The sequence below is a fragment of the Macrotis lagotis genome, chromosome 4 (genome assembly GCF_037893015.1).
Source record: "Macrotis lagotis isolate mMagLag1 chromosome 4, bilby.v1.9.chrom.fasta, whole genome shotgun sequence".
Lineage (NCBI taxonomy): Eukaryota > Metazoa > Chordata > Mammalia > Peramelemorphia > Peramelidae > Macrotis > Macrotis lagotis.
This window is the reverse complement of record NC_133661.1, coordinates 99,343,496-99,370,113: the sequence shown is the minus strand read 5'-3', so window position 1 is coordinate 99,370,113 and position 26,618 is coordinate 99,343,496. Positions and strand designations below refer to the sequence as shown.

Here is a 26,618-nt window from a genome sequence, read left to right as displayed (position 1 = left end):
AAAAACTTGTTTTCTCTTGCCTTTGCGGAAAACTTAAAATCACATTTCTCTCTTTGAAAAACACTGCCCAAGTGGCCCTAGGGAAGTCTCTTCAGTACTCTAGGCAGCCTGTTATTAGTGTCTTTTGATTTTTTTTTTTACATCACTATAATTGACCATGACAGAGGTATAAAATAGGGAAATGTGTACTTCCTAGAGATATTCCTCATTGTCATTGTCATTGTCATTGCAGAGAAGTATCAATCTACAATGGTGGAGGGCATTCCCTCATTTAGGAACTCTGTCTTTTTCCCAGGTGCACCTTCACCCTCCTCACCCCCACCCCAAAGCCCAAAATTGAAACTCCAGTTCCTATCATGTCCTGTCTTATCCTAAGCACCTAGGACAGCGTTTGACACAGGATAGACACATAATAAATGATTGTTGATTGATTGATTGATTGTGGGGTAGGACTAAGACCTTGAAGATCCCTACAAACTTGACATTTATGAGTCTATGATACAGATGTCAAATGACTTTTTCCAAGGTCACATAATTCATAATGATTGGGATTCAAATTCACCCCTCTTTGTTCTCAAGTCAGTGCTCAAGGAACAAGGACTGAACTTTGCTTTTGTAATAACTCAAGGTTCCTATAATTGTTTGGCTGGGTATAAGGAAATCCCTAAATAGAATCTACAGAAAGCAAAATGTAATTCAATGATCAAAAATGTATAGCACTGATTGCTTTTGAGACCTATGTGATAAAATAGATCAAACAGGAAATGTGTCTCAACTTTACAGAGACTGGTAATGGCTAACTTAGAACCCAAGAAGAAAACAAATTGCACCTGTCAACCAATTTTCTTGTTAGGATATGGGCTAAAAAATCACAGGGTCTTAATCTACATCCTATAAACAAAATAATTCAAAGTAATAATTCAAAATAATTTCTCCACACAAAAGCCACTTTATATTCAAAATGGCTTAATCTTTTAAAAAAATTGAATCAGAGAGGGAGAGGAAAAGAAGGGGAGAGGGAGAAGGAAAAGGGGAGACAAAGAAAGGGAGGAGAGGGAAAATAAAAGGGGGAGAGAAGAAAAGGGAAAGGGGAAGTGAGAGAAGGAAAGGAAGAGATTAGGAGAGATGAAGAGGGAGAGGGAAAGGGATAGGAAGAAGGAAAGAAAAGGGGAGAGAGGGAGAGAAAGAAAGGAAAGGGAAAGATGGAAAAGGAGAGGGGAAGAAGGAGAGAGGAAAAAGAGATGAGGGAGGGAAGGAGAGAGAGAGGAGGAAGGAAAGGGGGTAGAAATGACAACTATTGGGGGGATGAGAAAGAGGGAAGTCAAGGAGGGGGCCATGGAAGAATGTTATTAACAAGAAAATCTGTCCAGTGATATGTTTGTACCACATTGCAGTTATTTTTTCCTGCTGTAGACTTGAAATTCTACTTACTTGCAAATGGTACAGGCAAAGCAGTTAGGGTGATAGGTCTTTCCCAGAGCTGTCACCACCTCTCCCTCCACAAATTCCCCACAGCCATTACAGCGCGTTCCATACATTCGCTGGTAATCCAGGGTGCAGAGGTATTCTCCGTTCTTTATGAAGAAGCCTCCTTGAGCCAGGTCACAGCCACATACTGGAGAGATACAAGCATGTTCATGGCTTGGTTAGGGAAATTCACTCAGTGGAAAAAAAAATGTGTCTTCATATCAGACTGACTTCAGATTTGGGGGGTCAGAGGGGAGGTAGGAATGTGAGATTAGTTCAAAGAATTATTTAGATTACCCTCTCCCTCCCCTCTCTCCCCCCTCCCTCTCTTACTCTCTCTCTCTCTCTCTCTCCTCTCCTTCCTTTCTTCTTTTTTGGGGGGAACATGGAGAGTCTCAAACAAGTAAATGTCATTGACCATACCTCAGACTCCTCTGAAGTCTGTCTTAATTACAAATGTAATTGGAAGAGTCTTTGATGAGAAGAGAGCATAGGATAAAAGGAAATCAAATTAGGACAATAGGAAGAAATGTTTCAGGAAACATGCCTGCTACTTGCCCATACAACTGCTTGACTGTGGCCAATATTCCTGAGGCAATTAGCCAGTTTCCCTAGACACCAAAACAAGATATTTCATGGCAGCCTAAAATCTCAAATTTCCTCACATGCTTGAAATACTTTCCCATATTAATGAAAAATGTCAGAACATCTCATCATTTGCTGTTGCAAGGAGAGATACAAACAATTATAGTTGTGTGGAAAGAACTCACACCAGATTTGAGAGTTGGGAGACTTGAGTTCTAGTCCTGACTCTGGGCATTAATTAGCAATGTGTCCTTGAACACAGGATTCTAGGATTCAATTTCCTCATCTATAAAAAGGCAAAGTGGTTTTTGATGTTCTTTAGAATTTGTTCGAGGTCCAACATTTTATGATTAGGCTAGAGGACTAAGAGGAGGGGAAGTACCTTAATAAAAGTAATTTTGCAGGGGTAGCTAGGTGGCACAGTGGATAGAGTACCGGCTCTGGAGTCAGGAGGACCTGAGTTCAAATCTCACCTCAAATATTTAATAATTACTAGCTGTGTGACCTTGGGCAAGCCACTTAACTCTATTGCCTTGAAAAAACAACAAAAAATAATTTCATATCACCTACTGCTTCAAGGATTACATAGTGTTTTTATCACAACTTACTCTGGGAGGTAAGAATTATAATTCTTATTTTACAAATAAGGAAACTGAAGCTCTGAGACTTTAAGAGACTAGTTTATGATTAAAAAGTAGTAAAAATCCTTCACCCTGGCCACTATTTCTACTTTCTCCCCTTTGCAAATTGCTCTTAGAGCCTCCCTGGATTCTGAAAGGGTAGTCTTAGCCTTATCTTTCTTTTATGCAGGTCTAAGGCAGTAATCTCTATGTCAAGCTATTTCCACCCAGTGCATCAAATTCATCTCCTTCCCACTGGAAAATTGGACTCTACCCTTGGAAGCTCCTTGGGATTTGATAGGCAAAGTCTTAGCCTTATCTCTCTTGGATCCAGGCCTTCCTTAGTCATCTTTATGCCATACTGGTTCCACCCAGAGAATCATTTCTACCTACTTTCCTGCAGAAAAATTGGAGGCCATCTCTCAAACCACTCTGGATCCTGATAGCAGAGCTTTGGCTTAAAGACCATCTCCACCACTGATGTATTGTCTTCCCCCCCATTTGTAATCTCCTTGAGGGCAGAGACTACATCTTGCTTGTTTATATTTATAACACCAGTCCTCAGGATAGAGGTACAAAGTATATACTTAATAAATGATTCATCTACTTTTTATCTAAGAGTCAGAACCAGGATTTCAACCTTGCCTCCAGATTCCCAGTCCAACCCCAGTTCCCTGATACCAAGTCCTTTCTCTTAATATAAGAATGTACTTATCACACAACAAATCACGACAGACATTAGGTTTGAATTTAAGTTGCTCTTCTATGGCTCAGAAATTCTGCATTCCAAGGAACCATGTTAATGAGCAGACCAGGGGAGCCAAATGTATTCACATGGCCAATCTGTTTGTGAATAACAGATAACGACAAGTTTGTTTAAGATTAAAGAAGGCAAATCTGCCACCAAAATGAAGGTTCCTTCCCTGCAAATATCCTTTTTCAACAACAAACAAGTATTGACATATTTTCACCTTTACATTATTATCACTTTCTATTTCACATTACTATACTATCACAGTTTACATTACTACCACTTTCTGATGACTATACATATACCCCTTACTTTAGAATCCTCTTTTTTTCTTTTTGCAAGGCAGTGGAGTTAAGTGGCTTGCCCAAGGCCACACAGCTGGGTCTGAGATCGAATTTGAACTCAGGTACTCCTGACTCCAGGGCCAGTGCTCTATCCACTGCTCCACCTTAGCTGCCCCTAGAATCCTCTTTTAAAACAAAACATCTGCCACTGCTCTGCTGAGGGGAGGAAGCCTATCAATATTCTTTAGGAAAACAAGAATATCAGAGGTTTTGCCCTTTTCAGTTTCACAGTCAAAAATATTCTGCAAATCAGGGGCTTTGGGCAGAGAATCTATGTTGCTTTTTCACAGTACTGGCAAGAAATTGTAGGTGATATCTGATAGAGGTGGCAGGTTTTTTCCTAATCACCAGATTGCTTTTCCCTAGGAGTTCTTTGGTATTTTGCCACATTCTTTGAATATATGTTTGCCCAAATGATTAATGAATCCAGATAAGTATTGAATATAGGATTTTCTTAATAAACATGACACTCACATCCTCAGCTGGAGGCTTCTCTGAATTGGGAGTTACTTTTTATACTAAATTCAATTGATGATTTGAAGAACAAGTTTACCGCCATTCTTTCTTTGAAAACACAGCAAAACTGGAAGCAGCTTTTCTGAAATCTCAGCTAAAGTAACTCAAGGACAGACTGGATCAAATGAAATACCTCAAAGGTCAGAACTGACATCATCTGAGAAAAGAAAACTGATTACCTTACCTAAGAGAATGGGGGTTTCAAAAATAGATAATGTAACTCTTTCTTTCCCTTCCACTATAACAGTCTACTCCTCAATCTCCCTTCCTTTTCAGTCCCACCCTTCCCTATTATTTATTATTAAATATGCTTGGCTCAGTATAATCTTCTACTTTGAAATCATAATCACCACCTCAAATATTCGATCAGTTGAACTCCATATTATCTCTCCTATACACCCCCTTCTCTCCACTCACTCCACCAACACCCTAGTTTAGGTCCTTACCATCTCTTATCTAAGCTCGTGTATCAGCCTTCTTGGTCTCTTTTCCCATTCTGATCTATCCTTTACTCAGTTGCTGAAGAAATTTTCCTAAAATACAGCTCTGACTATATCATCCCTCCCAGACCAATAATTTCCAGTGTTTTCATATTTCTTCTAGGATCAAATAGAAAGCCCTTCATCTAGCATTTAAAAGTCTTCACAATATGGTTCCTTCCAACCTTTCCAGTCTTCTATGCATCCTTCTATACATTTTACAATTATGCCATTCCAGTTGACCATGGTTGTTCCATCTCTCATCTCCAAACCTTTACATGGCTAGCCCCAAGGTCTGAAATACTCTCCTTATTTCTGCCTCTCAGGATCCTTGACTTTCTTCAAGACTCAGCTCAATTTCTTCATTTTCCAAGGCTGTTAGGGTCTTTACCTCTAAGGTTATTTTTAATTTATCCCATAGGTATTTTGTTTTCTCTTCCATTTCAGCGTTACCTCTGGGCAGCTAAGTGGTGTAGTGGATAGCACACCAGCCCTGGAGTCAGGAGGACCTGAGTTCAAATCCAGCTGTAAACACTTACTAGCTATTTGACCTTGGGCAAGTCACTTAACCTCACCTGCCTCTCCTACCCCATCCCCAAATGTAACCTCCTGGAGGAAAGGGATGGTTTGCACCTTTCTTTGAATTCCCAGTGCTCAACACTGTACCTGGCTTTACAAAGTAAGAAACATTCCAGGCTTTGGGACTCATAATATAAACTCTATATTTCATGTTCTAATGGTTCTATATTTATACATAGAAAAAAGAAAAGCTCCACTCCTCCCTTACCATGTTAAAAACTCATCACCTATCACCTAGACTATTATAATAACCCCTTACTTTTCTCTCTAACTTGTCTCCCTATTCCTAATCCATCCTCTCCACAGCTTCCAAAGGAATCTTCCCAAGACACAGGTCTGTCTTTATCAGTCATTTGCTCAAAAACCTTCTGTAGCTCCCTAATGATTTTGTGATCAACTATAAACTTCTCTGATTTGCTTTTCAAATATTGCCTAATCAGGCTCCACCTTTTAGCTATCCAGTCTTATTTCATATTTTTCTCCTTCTCATACTCTACATTTCATTTAAGTAGCCCATCAGTTCTACAAAATCAGCCTTTTCAATTCCACAGCAGTATATTTGCCCAGGTCATCTTATATATCTGCATTGAAGTCCTTCCTCACCTCAACATTTTAAAATCATTGCCATCATTCAACACTCAGCTCAGTGTTTACCTCTTCTTTGAAACCTGTATAGATAAGTTGTTATTACTTGTATTGGCTGCACTATATATGCTGGAGGAATTGTCATAACTCTAGTCAAATTGGTTCAGAGGAAACAACTCTGACTTTGGAATAAGAAGACCTAGGTTTAAATTTCACTTTAACATTTACTGCCAGGGTGGCTAGGTGGCATAGTGGATAAAGCACCGGCCCTGGAGTCAGGAGTACCTGGGTTCAAATCCGGTCTCAGACACTTAATAATTACCTAGCTGTGTGGCCTTGGGCAAGCCACTTAACCCCATTTGCCTTGCAAAAACCTAAAAAAAAAACCATTTACTGTGTGACCTAGTGGAAGGATGAGGGTTGATTTAGTAAATCACTCAACCTAACTATGTTTATCAGGTAACAATATCCCTACTGAATCAATCAAAATTCCTCATCAGTTTGGAAGGAATTAAATCATTAGATCAGATTAAAATCATCAGATCAGATTAAATATTGCACTATAGTAAGCTTATTTGGATTGGTTGAGGAGATTGAGTTATGCCCCATGGAATATGGATAAAATAGCAAGTCAGGCTGAACCTGAGTAATCAAATGGCAGACCAACCCAGAGGAATAAGCAATCCAGCCAAGTCTCTGGGAAGCAATTGCTTAGGGGAAGGAGAACCTTTATGTCCTACTCCCCACTCTCCCCCACCCCCAAACAAAAATTAATTTTGTGAACTTTGACAAGTCAAAAAGATTTTGAACTTTCCAAGGGCATTCTAATAGTATCACAACACTGTACCTGGCTTTACAAAGTAAGAAACATGCCAGGCTTTGGGACTCATAGCAGCAGGGGTTGATAGCATCAGAATCTAAAGGTAAGGAAAAACTAAACATATTGAGGAAAGATAGTTTCATGATTTTCCAATTAGCCTAGCAAAAAGCAACTCCACACTTACAGGGAAGGCAAAGAAAGGGAAATAGCATTTCTATAGTGTCTACTGATGGTGATGATGCTTGTCCTTCATTCTCGAAGAAGACCTTGACATTAGGGAGGTGATGCTATGACAAGTCCATGAATCAAGTGGGGGGTACTGTGCTAAGTCACCAGCCTCATTTTCCTCTCTGGAGCCATTAGGATCCAGTGGTCAGATATGAAGCAGAATGACTGGAGATGGCCCTGAATTCAAGGTAATCAAGGTTAAGTAACTTGCTCAAGATCACACGGCTAATATCAAGTGTCCTCCTGACTCCAGGGATGGTGCTCTCTATTCACTGCACCATCTAGCTGCCCAACTACATATCAGACATATTAATTTTACAAAATTAATTAACTCATTTCATCCTCACTACAATATTTCAAGGTAGGTGCTGTTATTATCCCCATTTTACAATTGCGGAAACAGAGATTAAGTGACTTTCACAAGGTCACACAGTTTGTAAGTATCTGAGGTCAAATATGAATTTGGGTCTTCCTGACTCCAGATTCAGCACTCTATTCACTGGACCAAATAGCTAACTCAAGGGGAATTAGATGAGGACCCCATAAAGGAGAGAAAAGGATTTATAGCAACCAGAAGCTGTGTTACTCATTGTGATCTCTAAGGTGAGCCAATTTTTGCCAGGACTGTATATATTTGTGGGAGAGTATGACTTTAATTTTGAAGAGTATTTATATGAACTATTCTTATTATATCATCTAAGCAAATACTTATCCTATAAACTAATGAAGTCTGATTGACTAATTGATACCAACTGATATTCAATGGGATAAGCACTACAGTGGGAGCTCACAAATAACATTCCCATGCACTTAAGAACCTAAAGGGGAAGAGGCAGTTAGTGCAGTGGATAGATCATTGGCACTGGAGTCAGGAAGACAAGAGTTCAAATATAGTCTCAGATACTTAATTGTGTGACCTCGAGCAGGTCACTTAACCCCATTGCCTTAAAAAACAAGAATCTAAAGGGGACAAATAGGTAACCATATTCTGATAACCTAGTTTGGTAGTCTGATTGTGAGATGAATGAATAAGCCCAAAGCTTTTATTACTTTTCTGTCCCCTGTCTCCTCATGTGAAAAATGAAGAAGATGAACTAGAAGGTCTAAGAGGTACCTTCTTCTACCTAGCGGTATTCTAGAGCCAGCTCCAATCAGAGAACTATTTGTTAAATGTTCAATGTGAGCATTTATGTCTTGGAAATCTGCAAACATTGCAAATCTAATTTATTAATTATCTAGACTTAAGAAAATGATGGAGAATATGTTAACAATGCAGAATAAATTTAAAAGTGTTTGTTTCATAGTATAACTTTTTTAGAAAGAAAATTGTTAAATATTTATGAGCACACCCTTATTTTCAGTTCTAAAACTGTGATCTTATGGTCTATTTTGTATTAACTCTTCAAACCCCAGTAGAGCTTTAGTCATGTTTTTGCATTTCAGCATTATTTTTTTTATTCTCAGTACCTTGCATATTGTTGCTTAATAATTTTGTTGAAATAGGATACCTCCTTTCTTCATGATAACATAGTACTGTGAACATGTCTTATTTAATTATTTCATTAAGACTTTTTCTGTCTAAAATTTGGTAGGATTTTAATTTTTTTTATTCATTGATGATATAGACAGTTGTAATTAAATTTGCTTTGCTTTCACAACCCAATACTAGGAAACAGATTTCTATTGGTGATGCTTTTTCCCCCTCTCTTCTCTAAACAATTTGGTTACCTCCAAAAATCCATGGCACATTATCTTTATGGGAAAATAAGTATTGCATCCTTTATTCACACATCTGGTGTCATCATAGTTGGGAACTGTTTTCAGCAGAAGGTACTAATAAGGATACATGGAAGGTTAAGATTGAACTCTAAACAGTTTAGAAATCTTTGATATTTATTATTTCCTACTCCCTAATTCTTTGGGCTTTAAAATATAAAAGTAATTCTTCCATTCATATTAACATAAAGCTTATTTGAATATGATATAATCTTATAACAGCGGCATGGACATTATTATTATTATTACCATTATTATTGTACTCATAACTGTGAAATTGCCATCCAACACTGAGATTTTATTTGGCATATTCCTTTATAAAAGGTATGGTACACTGGAAAACTTTTTTAAAAAACTTTTCATATTTTGATTAGATTTTACAATTTTGGATTTTTTAAACTGAATAAAACACCTAAAATGATTATATTTTTAAAATAAAATATTCTTTTATTTGATTTCTTGATTTTTTTTTTATGGTTGTCAATTCTTGTTGAGTTCTGGGGCTTATTCATTCATCTCACAATCAGACTACCAAACTAGGTGATCAGAATGTGGTTGGCTATTTGTCCCCTTTAGATTCTTTTTTTTTTTTTAAGGCAATAGGTCACACAGTTATCTACCTGAGAACAGTAATCTTTCATAGTTTATTTTATCTTCTCCAATATTCAAATTATTTAGCCAATTCAATTGTTCTACAGTAACTTTTAATAGAATCAGCAGTCTTCATTGTTTTTTCTCTTAATATTTTGTTGACTGCTCTATGGATTATTAAAAATTATTTCCTTCTCTTGTTTATATTTATTTGTGTGTGTGTGTGTGTGTGTGTGTGTGTGTAAGTAATCTTTCTTTTTTCCACATTTTTCATTACGCCATCCTAGAATCTCTGGTTAAATATTAAACACAGGTAATAAAATAAGCATTCCATAATCCTATGTTAATCTATAGGTAAGATATGGATTATGGCCACTGGCAGAGTAAATAATAATAATAATGAGGATGACCAGATCCCACTGCCTAAAGACTGGAGAACTTAACAGTTCTTAGAACATAATGTATAAGGAACAAATGCCTGCTGATTTCTTTTTCAAAGTCCTGAAACTAAAAAGAGACAGAGTTTGTAAAGAGAGAGAGGCAGAAAGAGGTGTAAACATAAACCAGGGATGGACTGGGATGGTACTGGGGATGGGATCAACTGATGCTTTCTCCCTAGAAAACCTAGAAGAGCAATTAGCAAAATATGGGTGCAGCAGATCTCTTCTGGCCAACTGCTCCTATTTTGGTGGAGCAAGTTCTTACTCTCTCAAAAATTATACACCTGGAATGCTCATAGGAAAAAAAAATTACCTGGGGCTCTATTTGTTCATTTTAGTGGCTAAAAGGGGGAAAAAACAAAACCAAAAAACCCTGTAAGGCAGGAGCTACTGGGACATTGTGTTTGATGCTACAGCAGCAAAAGTCCACCAGATAATCTGATGGAACCCACACTGCAGGAGGCAGCCCAAGTCTCTAGGCCTGGCTAATTAGTTATAGGCGCACCTCCAAGCTCTGACTCATCTGTGAAAGACAGGTGTGGGGTGTAGCAGGTAGGGGATGGGCCATACTTTACATTTAGAATAATATTAAGAGTAACAAAGAGATGGAACAGATAATGAATGGTTTGAGGTAGGAAGTCACTGTGCAGGTAAAATGGCAGTTCAGCAGTTACTTGCCTTCCAATAATACTTTTTTTGCTAATAGTGATTCATTGAAAGGAAGTCCATATAAGAGAATATTATAGTGTTTTATGAAGCTAATGATCTTTAAATTGGGATTCTTAGACAGGAGGAGTCAAAGCCTGTATCTACTACCATTGAAATGGATTATTTATGTAACAAAGTAAGATAGGGTTTAGAAGCCTTAGGGCAGTCCAGTATGTACCATAGTCTTGGATGGTCATTCCTATATGTTCTCATCTGTACTCTGATTTAACTTTCTGGGGTTTCCCCTTGGGGGAGGGGTTGGACTCCCTAAAGTCTTAGGGACCTTAAGGTGTGTGTTCTGGGATAACAGAGAACTTTTTTTTTTTTTAATTCCTGCCTGTGGGCAGTAGGATTAAACCTTGGGGCACGACCTTGCCTTCTCAGGTCACAGCAGAAATCATCTTGAGATATCTGGACTTAAGCTCTGCTGATAGCATCTATGCCACTCAAAAAGCATTTATTAAAAACTTAACAGGTATCGGGGCGGCTAGGTGGCATAGTGAATAGAGCAACGGCCTTGGAGTCAGGAGTACCTGGGTTCAAATACGACCTCAGACATTTAATTACCTAGCTGTGTGGCCTTGGGCAAATCACTTAACCCCATTGCCTTGAAAAAAAAAATCTAAAAAAAACTTAACAGGTATAAGGAATATGGAATACAAATAGCAAAAATATATCCTGTGCTTAAGTGACTCACAATTTAATGGAAGAGATAAGTAAATAGCACATTGTTGTCCTTCATTCTCGACATCAGGGAGGTAATGCCAATGATATGTAAGTGAATTGGATTTGAGTGACGGGGACTGTGCTAAGTCATCAGCCTCACTTTCTCCTCCAGAGCAATTTGGATCCAGTGGCCAGATATGAATCAGGATGACTGGAGGTGGCCCTGGTTGTGAGGCAATCATGGTTATATGACTTGCCCAAGGTCACACAACTAGTGAGTATCAAGTGTCTGAGGATGGATTTTTGAACTCCCATCCTCCAGATTCCAAAGTCAGTACCAACTATCCACTGCACCACCAAGATGCTGTTATCTGTATTCAGAGAAAGAACTGATGGGTTTATATATATATATGGATATAAACTTACATATCTATATATATATATATATATCTATATCTATCTATCTATCTATCTATCTATCTATCTATCTATATATATATGGGTCTAATAGACATTTCTACAGTAGAGTTGAAAGGAAAAAAAAGAGAAAAGAAAGTTACAACCTTATTATATAGTTAAAAAGTGATATGTAGAACCTTTCCCAGCACCTAGAAAGAGAGGTATTCCCTGACAAAGTGTAATTTATTGCATATAGCCATTTATTATTGAGTTGTGTGAGATGGAGTAGCTTATTTAGAATTTTCCTTTTTGGGTGCAGGAAGTCCTCTCTGTGTTCCTGGAAAAAGGATTTCCCAGAAGGAAATGTGTTGATTCTTGTCTATTTTGGGGGGAGGATGAAGAAAGCCTGGGAGCCCAGTCAGATTGTGAGGAGGAACCTCTCCTAGTGAAAACTGACTCCAGATTTGACTATGTTTTTGTTTGAAATTGCAGCTCCAAAGTACCCCTCATCTCCATCTTTATGAATACTATTCAGAAAAGAAGGAAGAAGATTCACATTATCACTGATGAGTTGGAAGTAATCCAAAAAACTCTCTTTCTTAGACCTAGTCTGAACTTGGAGCTCTTGTGGCTATTTTTTCCTGATCTTTATTCTTACAAGGAACAGGACTTTATTACTTTATCCTTCATATACCCTAATATATATATCTATATCTATATCTATCTATCTATCTATCTATCTATAGACACTGATATATTTTTGGTATGACTTTAGAAAGACATTTAATATTCTTAAAAAAAATTTCAGTGAAACTTGTTCCTGAATATGGGTCCTAATAGGTATGTTTTGTGGGGTTTTTTTTTTGGTTGTTGTTTTTGCAAGGCAATGGGATTAAGTGACTTGCCAAAGGTCACCCAGCTAGGAGTTATTAAGTTCTGAGGTTGGATTTGAGCTCAGGTCTTCCTGACTTCAGGGTTAGTGCTCTATCCACTTGCACCATCAAGTTGCCCCCCAAAACTTGATAGTTCTTGGTCAATGGCTGAATTTCCATCCCTCCGTAAAGGCAAGAGTGAACACCAGATATCTCTGACAATACTTTCTAATAGCTAAGTAATGAGAAAGGGATTTAATGTTGATTAAATCCTGATCAGTACTTTGCATAAATTTACAAAGCACTGGCCATTTACAATCGTAATGGTTCTTAAAAGGAAGGACAATTTGAACCCCTGAAAATCTGAATTATTAAAGCCTTGAAGAGTGTAACGGTGCAACTTTTAAGTACCTGAACAAATGTCAGCAACTAACAAACTACTGTCAGTGATGAATTTCATGTTTCTATTTGATGAGCAGATGGGGGAAAACAATAACGCATACTTTGTGCATATTGAGTTTGAGATGCTAAAATAGCCAAGTGAAGATGTCCAGCAAGCAGTTGGCCATATAAAACAATAGTTCAGAAGAGACATTAAGACTATTTGAAAATCTTCTGAGATGATGATTTCTAGTTAATGCATTAATTGCTGGCACAATCCATTCAGAGATGGGCAAACTGTTGATGAGGAGGTCTGAAAGATATTCCACCAAAGGGGAAAAAAGGAACTAGGTAGAGAAGGGAAGGGAATAAGCATTTAAGTACCTATCATGGGTCAGGCATATAATTAAACACTTTACAAACATTATCTCATTTGATCCTTACATGCAGATAAAAAATCCATGGCATAAAAACCACTAAAAGTAATTAATGATGATGAAAAAAATATAAAAATCTGAAAAAAAGAAGCAGTTAAATGGTATAGTGAATAAAGCACTGGCCCTGGAGTCAGGAGGACTTGAGTTCAAATTCAGCCTCAGATCACACTTACTGTGTGACCCTGGGCAAGTCATTTAATCCTGATTGCCTCTAAAAAATGAATGAATAAATTTTTAAATAATAAAAATATGTATGAATATAGCCTGAACACCAAAAGAATTTGATCAATTCTTCATTTTTCCTTGCCTTGTCTGATTGGTATATTCAAAGATGCCTTTATTATATTAAGTTGTCATTATACAAAGATATCTTATTATGCTAGATCGATACAATGGTAAAAAGCAATCAAACTAATAAGACATTCTTACTACTTTGGTGTTAAGTGCCAGAAATTAAATAAAAAGGAAAAGGACCCATATATAAAATATATATTTTAGCACCTATTTTTGTAGTAACCAAGTAGTCTACTCATGAATTGAGGAATTTTATATATATATATATATATATATATATATATATATATATATATATGTAATGAAATTCAGTTGTGCTTTAAAAAAATGAGGAGTGGCTAGGTAGTGCAGTGGATAGAGCACCAGTCCTGGAGTCAGGAGTACCTGAGTTCAAATCCTGTCTCAGACACTTTCTAATTACCTAGCTGTGTGGCCTTGGGCAAGCCATTTAACCCCATTGCCTTACAAAAAATAAAAATGAATAAAATAAAATAAAAAACAATGAAAAAGATGGCTAAGACATGTGAACTGATGAAAAGTTTAGAAAAATCACAATATATACAATGACAAAAACATTATAAAGATAATTTTAAAAAAGATGATTTTTACGTAAGTAAGAATTCTGACCAATCAAAATTTCAGAGAAGCAAAGCTGAAGCATGCTAGCTACTTACTGACAAAGGAAGTTTTGATGGACTCAAAGTTGCAGAATGAAACACTTTTTTGGTCATAACCAATATGGGAATTAGTATTACTTGACTTTTGCCTATTTTTATTTTATTTTATTTTATTTTATTTTATTTTATTTTATTTTATTTGTCACATGGGTTTTCCTTTTCTATTTCCCTAATGGGTAGGGAGAGGTGGAAAGGAGAGATTTTTTTGTTAATTAGAAAAAAATCTTTTTAAAGGCTCTAGTTCCCTTTGACAACTTTATAAAAAAACAAAACAGAATTAGATCTTACCTTGAATTGGGCTACTACAAATTGATCTAAAGTCTGGGAAGAACTGATTTCCTGGATTTTTGGTTAAGTGAGCTGCTTCATTTCCCAGAACTAGACCATGACAGTGCCTTGAATTTTAGCTACACCTAATACACAGTTATTAGATTACAAAAGATTAGATTAGGACCCAAGCAAGGTGGTGAAGGAGAAGAAGCTGTTTCCTTATATTCTTTTTTTAAAATATTCTGCTAATATTTATATGAAACCAATAACTATAGTTAGATAGGAAGTGATGGTATTTCCATCTCATGATCCAGAAATAGACTAAGATAACACTTCAAATGATAAATTGCTAGAAAAACTGGAGCTGTTGAATCCAAAGAGAATATTAAGTGAAGATCTGATTTGAAAGCTAAATTCAGATAAAGGCATTCATGGGAAAGAGAATATAGTTTTGTTTTGTGTAATCCTGGGGGCAGAGTTTGGGATAAGTGAAAATTATGAGGGAAATTTAGATTTAATTAGGGAACTTTCTATAATTGTTTAAACATGGATTTTTAGATATTCAGCTTCCTGTTACAGAACATATTTTTTAAAAGAGTATGGCTATCAGCAATACCAAAGAAAGAATTACAAAATTAGATGTAAATTAAACAAGATGACCTCTAAGGTCTCTTCCAACTCTGAAATTCTATTAGTATGTAAATGGATACTTTTTTTTTGATTAGCAAACACTTTTTCCTCATGTATAATGCATTTCAAAACTTCAGGACATCCTTTGTTCAAACTAGTATCACTAAATCCAAATTAGCAAGGTAAAATTGATGAGCTGTATCAAAGTTGTCAATTATGTGGATTCCATTTATACTTTGTATAATTTCAAGTCTTCCAACTTAGCTTCTACCTATGTTTACATAATTCCTTCATATAATTTCCTGCAGTGTTTCAATAACCAGTTATTCCTCAAATGCAATATTCCCTTTCCCAACTTTTGCTCTCATAATTGTTGGCAGTCCTCTAGGTCAGGAAGATACTTTCTCTTCTTTCTTGCCTCAGAAGTTTTGTTTTCCTTTAAAACTCAAGGAAATTACCCAAGTGATTCCATTTCTCCCAATCCTTAAGAATACTTATCATAATCATGCTCCTTCTCCCTTAAATAAGCCTGTATGCTGTTGTTTTGTAGCAGTAGGAAGGAAGGTAGCTTCTTCCTTGGGTGTGCCTCTGGAATACTTTTGTAGATAATTTGTATGTATTTAATATTGATCTATCTAGAATTTCCCCTCAGCAAATGAATGTAAGTAAGCTCCTTTAAGGGAGGTGGTGGACAGAATGATGGATCTGGAGTCAGAAAGACCCAAATTCAAATCCAGCCTCTGTTACTTATTAGTTGTGTGACCCTGGACAAGCCATTTTACCCTTTTTGCCTCAGTTTCCTCATTTGTAAAATGAGCTGAAAAAACGGCAAATAGCTCCAAGAACCTCCTAAATGGGACCACAAAGAGCTGGACATGACTGAAATAACTGAACAACAAGACAAACTTTGTATCTCAAGCATGTAGTAGACACCGTTTCTAGAGTCTATTCTAGTTTTTATTCCTAATCCTATGATAAGGAATGCTGCTATTACATGCATTTCTGACTCAGAGAATAGCCCCTAAATAGATTACTTCCTTCCAATGACAAAATGACAGAGTAGCCCCTTTAAAGCAGGCCTCACTTAGAAATCACTTATTAACATACACTTAAAAGTCTATTATTTTCCTTCAGAATCTCTAGATCATACAACATACCAGATATAGTCTGAGTTCCTGTAGTCCTTTTTCGTTCATTGCTTAAAACTGATGAAGATAAGAGTCCCTCACTCGGAGTACTCATACATTGATCTTATATAAAGGGACTAATTGGGATAAAATATGAGGCACCCATCAAAATCCTAAATTTCTAAAAGGGGGGTAAGTATAAACAGGGACTAACAGTTTTGTAAAAAAAACTGTGGAACAGGAGGGGAAAAAAAGATATGGAGGCATAAGGAGAGTGTAAAAACAGAAGAGTATTTTAGTGACATGAACAGTGTTGCGGTAGCAACTGCCTCTTCAATTTCAATTTTCTTCTAAAAAAAGCATTAACATTTTATGTGCAAACAAATTATATTTTGGTGACATTAAATTTATAAGCCAAATATTTCAAAACTAAAAAAAAATTGGCAGAGTGTGAAGATTAGAATTGTAGAATGCTATTATCAGAAGGACTTTGGAAATCCTCTCATCTAACCTCCTTCTTTTTTACAGGTGAGGAAAATATAGCCCAAATATAGTGATTTGTCCACAATCACATAGTCAGTCCACAATCATATCTGACTCTGGAACAAGTAAATGGTTTTACCATTGCATCATGCTATTTCACACTGTCTCAAACTATACCAATGTCTAGGATGTTTTAGATAATGGGGAACAAAAACAAATGCCAAACCATCCCTGCCCTTTCACTATTTATTTAAGACTTATTTAAGGGGACTAAGGATTACTTGCCTGGGGTTACCCAGTGAGTTAGTGGCAAGACTGGGAAGAGAACTCAGGTAGCCATTCTTGCAGCCCAGTTCTTTTCAAAAGTACCATTTCATTGTCCTAAGTTGTGTGAAAAGTAAAATGCTAAGTTTACTTCCTTCTTTCCAGCTTTCAAAATCAACACATCTCATTACTTAAATGTTTGTGAATTTACAAAGGTAATCTCCAGAACTGGAAGGTGCTCCCTCCTCACTTTTTTGGAATCCCTAAACTTCTGTCAAATCTTATTCCCTAAATATAGTCTTTCCTATTCCATACCATCACCAGTCCTTCATCCCTCAGTTATTACTCTTCTTTTACTCTAGAAATTATTCTGTACAGACTTCCTTCTTACTTAGCTATGTTTTATCTCTCATCAAATAGAATTTGTTTTTATTTTTGTCCTTATATTTCCAGTGCCTTTCAGATAGTATTTAATAAGTATTTACTGAATTTTAATTTCATTCATAGATGTTAATAAAGGAAAGAAATATTTCAAAGAAAATATGATCAAAACATTTTTTCCAGCCATAAAACTAACTTAGGACCTTAAAAAACCTGGGCAATCTTTTCATCTCCTTGATAAAGTCCCTTTCAGTGCCTGAAACCTAATAATATAGAATAAATCTCACAATCTATAGATAATTCATTCAAAAAAAATTCCGTAAACATTAACCATGAATAAAGCCTGGCTCTAGTTTCTATGAGCTAAAAGATGGAAAATTATAAATTCTAAGTATAAGGAATTTATAATCTAGTATATGGAATGAAGCATATACACATGATTAACTTAGTCATAGGAGAGATCAAATGAAATGGTCAGAGAGATTTACAGAGAAAGAGTCCACTTCCAAATAGGGAAAAAAGAATTAGAGAACGCTTCAGAAACTAAGTGGCATTTGGGCTGAGATTTGAAGGAAGGGAAGTATTTCAATGGGCAGAGAGTTAGAAATTTATTCCAGGTATGGGGAATGATAAGTGGATATACAAGGAAGAAGGATGGGTAGTAGGAGATAAAGAAGAGGAAATTCATCCCGGTTGGTTGGAACAGTGTCCATGAAGGAGACTAATGTGAAATAAGGCTGTAAAAGCAGGTTGATTATGGATTATGATTATGGATGATTCTAGATTGATAATTAGAATTTTTTATATAACAGGGAGCTACTGAAGGATTTTTTTGTTTTTAGTTTTTGCAAGGCAATGGGGTTAAGTGGCTTGCCCAAGGCCACACAGCTAGGTAATTATTAAGTGTCTGAGGCCACATTTGAACTCAGGTCCTCCCGACTCCAGGGCCAATGCTCTATCCACTGCACCACCTAGCCGCCCTCTACTGAAGGCTTTTGAGCAGAGGAGTGATGAGTTCAGACATGTGACAGACATGTGAAGGATGTTTTAAGACTAGGGAAAACTAGAGGCAAGGAGATCAATAGGATGCTCAAAAATATGTCTGACAACTCACAAATACTGGTCCAATTATAAAAAGATTTTTCTATTCACTTGAACAGAGGTAGCCTATGATTTTGGCATTCCCAAAACATTATTATCTTTTGGGAAATTCAACTTGATGTAATTCTTCCATTTATTAAGTAATACTATGCTTTACACTGGCTGAAATACAATTTAGATAAGCTCCAACAACTTGTCTAAAGCTTACAACCCAGAATAGGAATGATACAAAATTTTCATTGTCTATTTTTTAGGACCATGCCATATATTTTTGTATTCCCACTGCATTGAGCATACTACCACAAATATAGTGGGCTTTCAATAAATATTTACAAGCTGATTTTCTGTTATTTGACTACCTTAATTAATGAACACCTCATTAATAGCTTATAAAGTAAAAATGTACCAAAATAACTCTTTGAAACAATGGACAACACAAAATAATGATGAAAAGAATAACTAATAACAATACTAATAATGATAATAGTAATAGCATTTTTTATAGCATCCAAAGAAAGCATCCCTCATTCTGATGATATTCAGAGTTGAGAGAAAATCTATGTATTTCTTTGGAGATAATAACTAACATTTATATAGATTTTAAAACTTAAGTTTTCAAAGTACTTTGTATCATCTCACATGATTTTCACAATAACCGTGGGAGATAGGACCTATTATTATTCCCATTTTATAGATTAAGAAACTGAGATTAGAGAGGTAAAGTTACTTGCTTAGAGTCATACTTATAACTAGTAAGTTTGCTCTCTCTTCCTCTCCTTCAGGAACATGTCCCTGCAGCTGGTTTTGACACCTGCACATTCTTGCCTACTCTAGTATTCATTTTAAGCTTTGCAGCCTAATTTGCCTCGATGTTGTGATAGGAATCTTTCTGAAGATCATATATATGTACCAATTTTTATCAGTTAGGTGGACAGACACTACTTGTTATAACCAATTGTGAAGGTTATAAATAGTGAAGATGGACAAAAAAAAAGAAAAATGTCACTCTGGAGTGGAAGGGACAAGTAGTTTCTTTCTTCAAAAGGACCCATAAAAAAACCCTTCATTTTCAAAATTCTCAAAGTTAAAAACTATACATAAAAAATCAGGGGAAAAAAAGCAAGGCTTATTATAGGCCATATGATGGAAGCCAAAGTATTAGCACATAAGTAAAGTAAAACAGAAGCTGAAAAAATGTATCATCATTTTTCTTCTGGCTTTTTTCCCTCTTGGTTTGAATAGAGAATGAGAAGTACAAGAATTAATCAACTACAATAAAACTACACAACACCTGGCTGGCATTTAGAAATCTTCAGGCTAAGAAGGGAGCTTGAAAAGTCATCTGATTCATTCCCTTGTCTTCAAACAAAACCATTGAGTAATCTCTATTATATTTTAAAGACCTCTTGGATAAAAGTTATTTCAATACCTGGTTATAAATCAGGAAATTCTTTCTCATAACTAACTTATATAAACCCGAAGACAATTAAAACCTTGCATTTTTTTTATGGGAATATAGCAGATGGAGTAATGAACCTACTCCAGGCACTTATAACCTATTTGATACTAGCTAAATCATTTAACAACTTTTTTTATTTTAAAGATTTTATTTATTTTGAGTTTTACAATTCCCCCCCAATCTTGCTTCTCTCCCCCCACTCCCCCACAGAAGGCAATTTGCCAGTTTTTACATTGTTTCCATGGTATACATTGATACAAATTGAATGTGATGAGAGAGAAATCATATCCTTAAAGAAGAAAAATAAAGTCTAAAAGATAACAAGGTTACATAATAAATTATCAGGTTTTTTCCTAAATTAAAGGTCCTTGGTCTTTGTTCAAACTCCACAATTGTTTCTCTGGATACAGATGGTATTCACCATTGCAGACAGCCCCAAATTGTCCCTGATTGTTGTACTGATGGAATGAGCAAGTCCATCAAGGTGGATCATCGCCCCCATGTTGCTGTTAGAGTTTTTCTGGTTCTGCTCATTTCTCTCAGCATCAATTCATGCAAATGCCTCCAGGCTTCCCTGAATTCCCATACCTCCTGGTTTCTAATAGAACAGTAGTGTTCCATGACATACCAGAGGTTGTTAAGTTATTCCCCAACTGAAGGACATTTACTTGATTTCCAATTCTTTGCCACCATAAACAGGGCTGCTATGAATATTTTTGTACAAGTGATGTTTTTACCCTTTTACATCATCTCTTCAGGGCATAGACTCAGTAATGGTATTGCTGGATCAAAGTTTATGCACATTTTTGTTGCCCTTTGGGAATAATTCCAAATTGCTCTCCAGAAAGGTTGGATGTGTTCACAGTTCCACCAACAATGTATTAGTGTCCCAGATTTCCCATTTCCCTTCCAACATTGATCATTGTCCTTTCTGGTCATATTGGCCAGTCTGAGAGGTGTGAGGTGGTACCTCAGAGATGCTTTAATTTGCATTTCTCTAAAAAGTAATGATTTAGAGCAATTTTTTCATATGACTATGGATCACTTTGATCTCCTCATCTATGAATTACCTTTGCATATCCTTTGACCATTTGTCAATTGGGGAATGACTTTTTTTTAAAATTTGACTCAGTTCTCTGTATATTTTAGAAATGAGTCCTTTGTCAGAAATACTAGTTGTAAAGATTGTTTCCCAGTTTACTACATTGCAAGGCAAATGGGGTTAAGTGGCTTGCCCAAGGCCACACAGCTAGGTAATTTTTAAATGTCTGAGGCCATTTGAACTCAGGTCCTCCTGACTCCAGGGCTGGTGCTCTATCCACTGAGCCACCTAGCTGCCCCTAATACATTTCATTTGATCTTGGTTACAGTGGTTTTGTCTGTGCAAAAGTTTTTTAATTTAATGTAATCAAAATCATCTAGTTTGTTTTTAATGATGTTCTTCATCTCTTCCTTGGTCATAAACTGCTTCTCTTCCATAGATCTGTCTGGTAAACTGCTCCTTGATCTTCTAGTTGGCTTATAATATGGTTTTTTTATGTCTAAACCTGTATCCATTTGGATCTTATCTTGGTATAGTGTGTGAGGTGCTGGTCTAAGCTAAGTTTCTTCCATACTAACTTCCAATTTTCCCAGCAGTTTTTATAGAAGAGAGAATTTTTAATCCCAAAAGCTTGACTCTTTGAGTTTATCAAACAGCAGATTACTATAATCATTTCCTGCTGTTGCACCTAGTCTATTCCACTCATTTCTCTCAGCATCAATTCATGCAAATCCCTCCAGGCTTCCCTGAATTCCCATACCTATTTTTCCCATACTCTATTTTTTAGCCAATACCAGACAGTTTTGATGACTAATGCTTTATAATATAATTTTAGATCTGATAGGGCTAAGCCACCTTCCTTTGCAGTTTTTTATTGAATCCCTGGAAATTCTTGACTTTTTATTTCTCCATATGAATTTACTTACAACTTTTTCTAAATTGTTAAAGTAATTTTTTGGAATTTTGATTGGCAGGGCACTAAACAGGTAGCTTAGATTTGGTAGAATTGTCATTTTTATTATATTAGCTAGACCTATCCATGGGCAGTTGATGTTTGCCCAGTTATTTAAATCTAATTTTATTTGTGTGAGAAGTGTTTTGTAATTGTTTTCAAAAAGTTTCTGAGTCTGCCTTGGTAGGTATTGTCTACAGTTACTTTGAATGAAATCTTTCTAGCTCTTCCTGCTGTATCTTGCTAGTCATATATAGAATAGTTGAGGATTTATGAGGGTTTGTTTGCTAAAGTAGTTTTTTTAGATGATTTTTTGGGACTCTCTAGGTATACCATCATGGCATCTGCTAAGGGTGAGAGTTTTGTCTCTTCCTTCCCGATTCTAATTCCTTCAATTTCTTTTTCTTCTCTTATTGCTGAAGTTAATACTTTTTTTTTTAGGTTTTTGCAAGGCAATAGGGTTTAAGTGGCTTGCCCAAGGCCACACAGCTAGGTAATTATTAAGTGTCTGAGGTCAGATTTGAACTCAGGTACTCCTGACTTCAGAGTCAGTGTTCTATCCACTGCCTAGCTGCCTCCTGAAGCTAACATTTCTAATACAATATTCAATAGTAGTGGTGATAATGGGCATCCTTGTTTCACCCTGATCTTATTGGGAATGCCTCAATCCTATCCCCGTTGAATATAATGCTTGTTGATGGTTTCAGATAGATACTGCTTATTATTCTAAGGAACAATCCATTTATTCCTACACTCTCTAGTGTTTTTAGTAGGAATGGGTGCCATATTTTGTCAAAAGCTTTTGGTGAGTTTTTATGATTTCATATGATTCCTGATAGGTTTGTTATTGATTTAATTATACTAAGAGTTTTCCTAATATTGAACCAACCCTGCCATTCCTAGGATAAATCTCACTTGTTCATAGTGCTTTATACTAGTATAACTTGCTATAATCATTTTGCTAAGATTTTAAGATTTTTGCATCTATATTCATCAGGGAGATAGGTCTATAATTTTCTTCCTCTGTTTTTAACTCATCCTAGTTTAGTTATCAGCACCATATTAGTGTCATAGAAAGAGGCGGAGTTCAGTCTTCACCTATTTTTCCAAAGAGTTTATATAGAATTGGAAACAATTGTTCCTTAAATGTTTGATAGAATTCACTTATGAATCCATCAGGCCTTGGAGCATTTAACCTCTTTCAACCTCAGATTCCTCATCTGTAAAATGGCAACAATATTATTATCAATCTTGAAGGGTCTGATTTGGAAGGACAATTTCAAACTTAGCAGTCCAGTTCTCCTTTCTACTATGTCATTGATTATCAATAGCAACTCTTTTGATAAACTCATATATAAGATATTATTTTAAAATTTTATTTATTTTTAATTTATAGAATAAAACAAGCATTTCCATAATATATAATTTTAAAAGATGATTGCATATGAAACTATAAATCAGTTATGAACATTTTTTAAACATATAAAGTTATATAAATTTTTTTCTTGTTTTTTCCCCTCCTCCCCCTACCCTAGAGAGAGCTACCAATAGGCATAAATAAGTATATGTATAAGTATATGTATATGTATATGTATATGTATATGTATATGTATATGTATATATATGTATATGTATATGTATATGTATATACATGTTTCAATTTATCACTTTCTTTGGATGCAGAAGTCCTTTGTAGTTAATAGTAGTCAAAAATGACCTAGATATGAGATACCATATTGAAAATGCTCTGCAAATCTCAAAATAATATATAAAGTGAACAAATATTATTTATTAGAGATGAGAAATGGTAATTATTACTTAGTGAGAGTTTTTCATAAACTTGGCTACAATTATTTAAATGCCTTGAATAAGTCACCTTACCATTCTGGGTTTCAGTTTTTTAACAAACAAAATGAATGAGTTAGAGTGGATGGTCTCTAAAATCTCTCTCCTCAATTGACAACCCTATGATCCCTTTAAATTAATTTCATCTAAGTTAAATAATCTTGATGTCTTTTCCTTTTACTCACATTATCCTACCTTCTAAATATCTTTATTACTTGCTATCTTGGTAAATTCCTTAGTTTGATACTAAGAAATGAACAGTGGACTAGGAAACCACCTGGTACCAAGCAAGAATCAATAGGTATTCCTGAGAGGGAAAAAAAAAAGCTATTTCCCGAGACACTGTTCAATTATGTTAATGAAAAAAGAAAGACGATACTCATTTTAGGGCCGTAGCTCAGATACAGGAAATGAATCCATCTTTCTATGGCCTCTTCCAAGCTTATTGCAGATTGACTGTTAATGGTTAAAGCACAAGATCAGTATGCAGCAAATCTTTTCAATCTGCTATTTTTTTTAAGAAAAAAGAAAAGCAGTTTCTTTTTCAGACCAGAGAAAACTAGCTCTATAATAAGGCATTTAAGGGGTCTTTACATAAATCAGGTCTCAAACTTCTATCACTCGTTGAAATGCCTTATATCATCTCATAAAAATGAAGGAACATGAGCACTTTATAGGGGAGAGCAGCAATTATTGTCATAAATTTAATAACAAACTGCCCAATAATGTGAACTGAAGAAAGTAACAGTAGAATGCTAGTGGGTTTCCAAATATAATTTATTTGGACCTACCAAACCTACACTCTTATCAAAGGCAAATATAGAAAAGTAACTTGAGTTTTCCAAATTATCACAGTGGAATTAAAGATGATAAAATTATGACAATAATTGCTGCTCTCCCCTATAAATTACTTTAGAAAAATGTTTTCTACACTATTTCATTTAGTAGTCAGAGTAATCCTCTGAGGTAGATATTAAAATGACTATTAACCCCATTTTATAGATGAGGAAATAGGCATAAAGAGGATAAATAACAAAGGCTTTCTCTTAGGAATAGCTTTTTTTCCCTTGATTTCTCTCATTACTAAATGAGCATTCTTTCTAAAACTATGATAAAATACTATCTTTTCCATTAAGTTATCCTTACTTTATTGAACTTGTTCCCCTTCTGTCTATTAACACCTGTCAAATAGTAAAAAAACTTTTCCCTTTGATGCCTTTTTTCTTCTTTTAATTCAACTAGATCCCTCCCTCTTCCAATTTGCTCTTTTCCATTTTGAGTTTCTGGCTCCCCACTTATTTTTGCATATCTGGCCCCAGACATCTCTGCTTTCTACCCCTGTTGGTGTTTTCAATTACCTTTCCATCTTCCTCAAAAAGGAAACTTGAACTTCTATTAAATGCAATTAATATTTTAAAAAGATATGGATTAACAAAACCAGTGTATGAATTGACTCAGTTTATTTCAAGGAAATATAGAAGTTATTCCTGTAGACTTCCTCAACTATATCTGTTTTTTCCCCAAAAAACCTAATTCCTACATTTACATGCTAATGAAGATAGTATGAGTATTTTAGATGCTGGATTAACAACATTCTAAGCTAAAATGAAATTTATAGTATTAAAGAACTTTAGAACTGGAAGGGACCTTAGAGATTAACTAGTCCAACTTTGTCATTTTACAGGATGGAGTCATAGTTCCAAAAAGAGAAATGACTTATCCACTTTCATATGGTGAGGTAGTGGCAGAAGAACCCAAGTCTTCTGAATCTTAAGCCAAGGATCTTTACCATGTAACTTAATGTTTTTGAGTCATTTCAGTAGGGTCAGACTTTTCTGTGACCCCATTTGAGATTTTTCTTGACAAAGAAACTGAAGTGCTTTGCTATTTCCTTCTCTAGCTAATTTAAGAGATAAGTAAACTGAGGCAAACCAAATTAAATCACTTGCCCAGGGTTATACAGCTAGTAAGTTGGTGTCTGAAGCCAGATTTGAACTCAGGAAGAGAAGTTTTCCTGACTCCAGGCCCAGCAAACTATCCACTAAACCTCTGTGCTTTTTAGCCTTCTACTAGCTATGCCTCCAGTTCTATTCTCTCTCACATAACCCTGATTTTTAATCATTTTTTCTAGGATGCTGTTGTTGTCATTGCCTTCATTTTCAAAAAGGACCAATGATATCAGCTGGGTGAGGTCTCACTTGTAAGTCTGACTTTCTCTTTGGTGAGGATAGATCTATTTTCTTTTCCCAATCTAATACTCTTCCTTCTCCAATGGCTACATTCAACAGAGACCTAAAACAAGACAGCCAAATCCTTCTATGGTGTGTGCAGACAGTCATCTATGAGAAAGTAAACCAGCATAGGCACAATATGATTCATAACCTTCAGCACCATTAACATATATCCCTCAAAAGCAATCTATAGTCTCTGAGACCTAACATTTCTTAGCATTTCTGCTTCAAATGTTCATGGATTTTCTGTGACTATAGGGTTCACCCCCATCACAGAAAAGTTACTTGTGGGTTAATAATTCCCAAAACACAAATAGTTTTGTTTAACCAATGGCATCTGGAGCCTTTTCAGTTCAAGTCAAACCTCCTCTCTCACTTTCTCATCAAATTTTTCCAAAAACATTCTCCCTTTTATGCAATTGAATTACTTTTCTATGTTTCTGTTATAAATTATATCCTAGAATTTTGCCACAATACTAATTTTAGATTTTAAATGCATATATTAACATATTACATATAGTAAGATAAATTTAGTATTATCCAAAATAAAAGTTTATTCAGTATGATCAACACCATTTTAAGTGACCACAATAAATTCTCTTCTATTTCACTAAATGG

At 35.6% G+C, this 26,618-nt stretch overlaps 1 protein-coding gene across 28 annotated transcripts in view; it reads right to left on the bottom strand.

Moving 5' to 3' along the window:
- The window catches only part of ABLIM1 (actin binding LIM protein 1), a 420,518-nt gene that overhangs the window by 144,974 nt on the left and 248,926 nt on the right, over nt 1-26,618 (bottom strand). For all 28 annotated transcript variants that reach the window (XM_074233606.1, XM_074233602.1, XM_074233619.1 and 25 more), the window contains one exon: nt 1,432-1,615. In XM_074233606.1, coding sequence (XP_074089707.1) covers nt 1,432-1,615 — 184 coding nt within the window. The remainder of the gene's footprint in view (nt 1-1,431; nt 1,616-26,618) is intronic.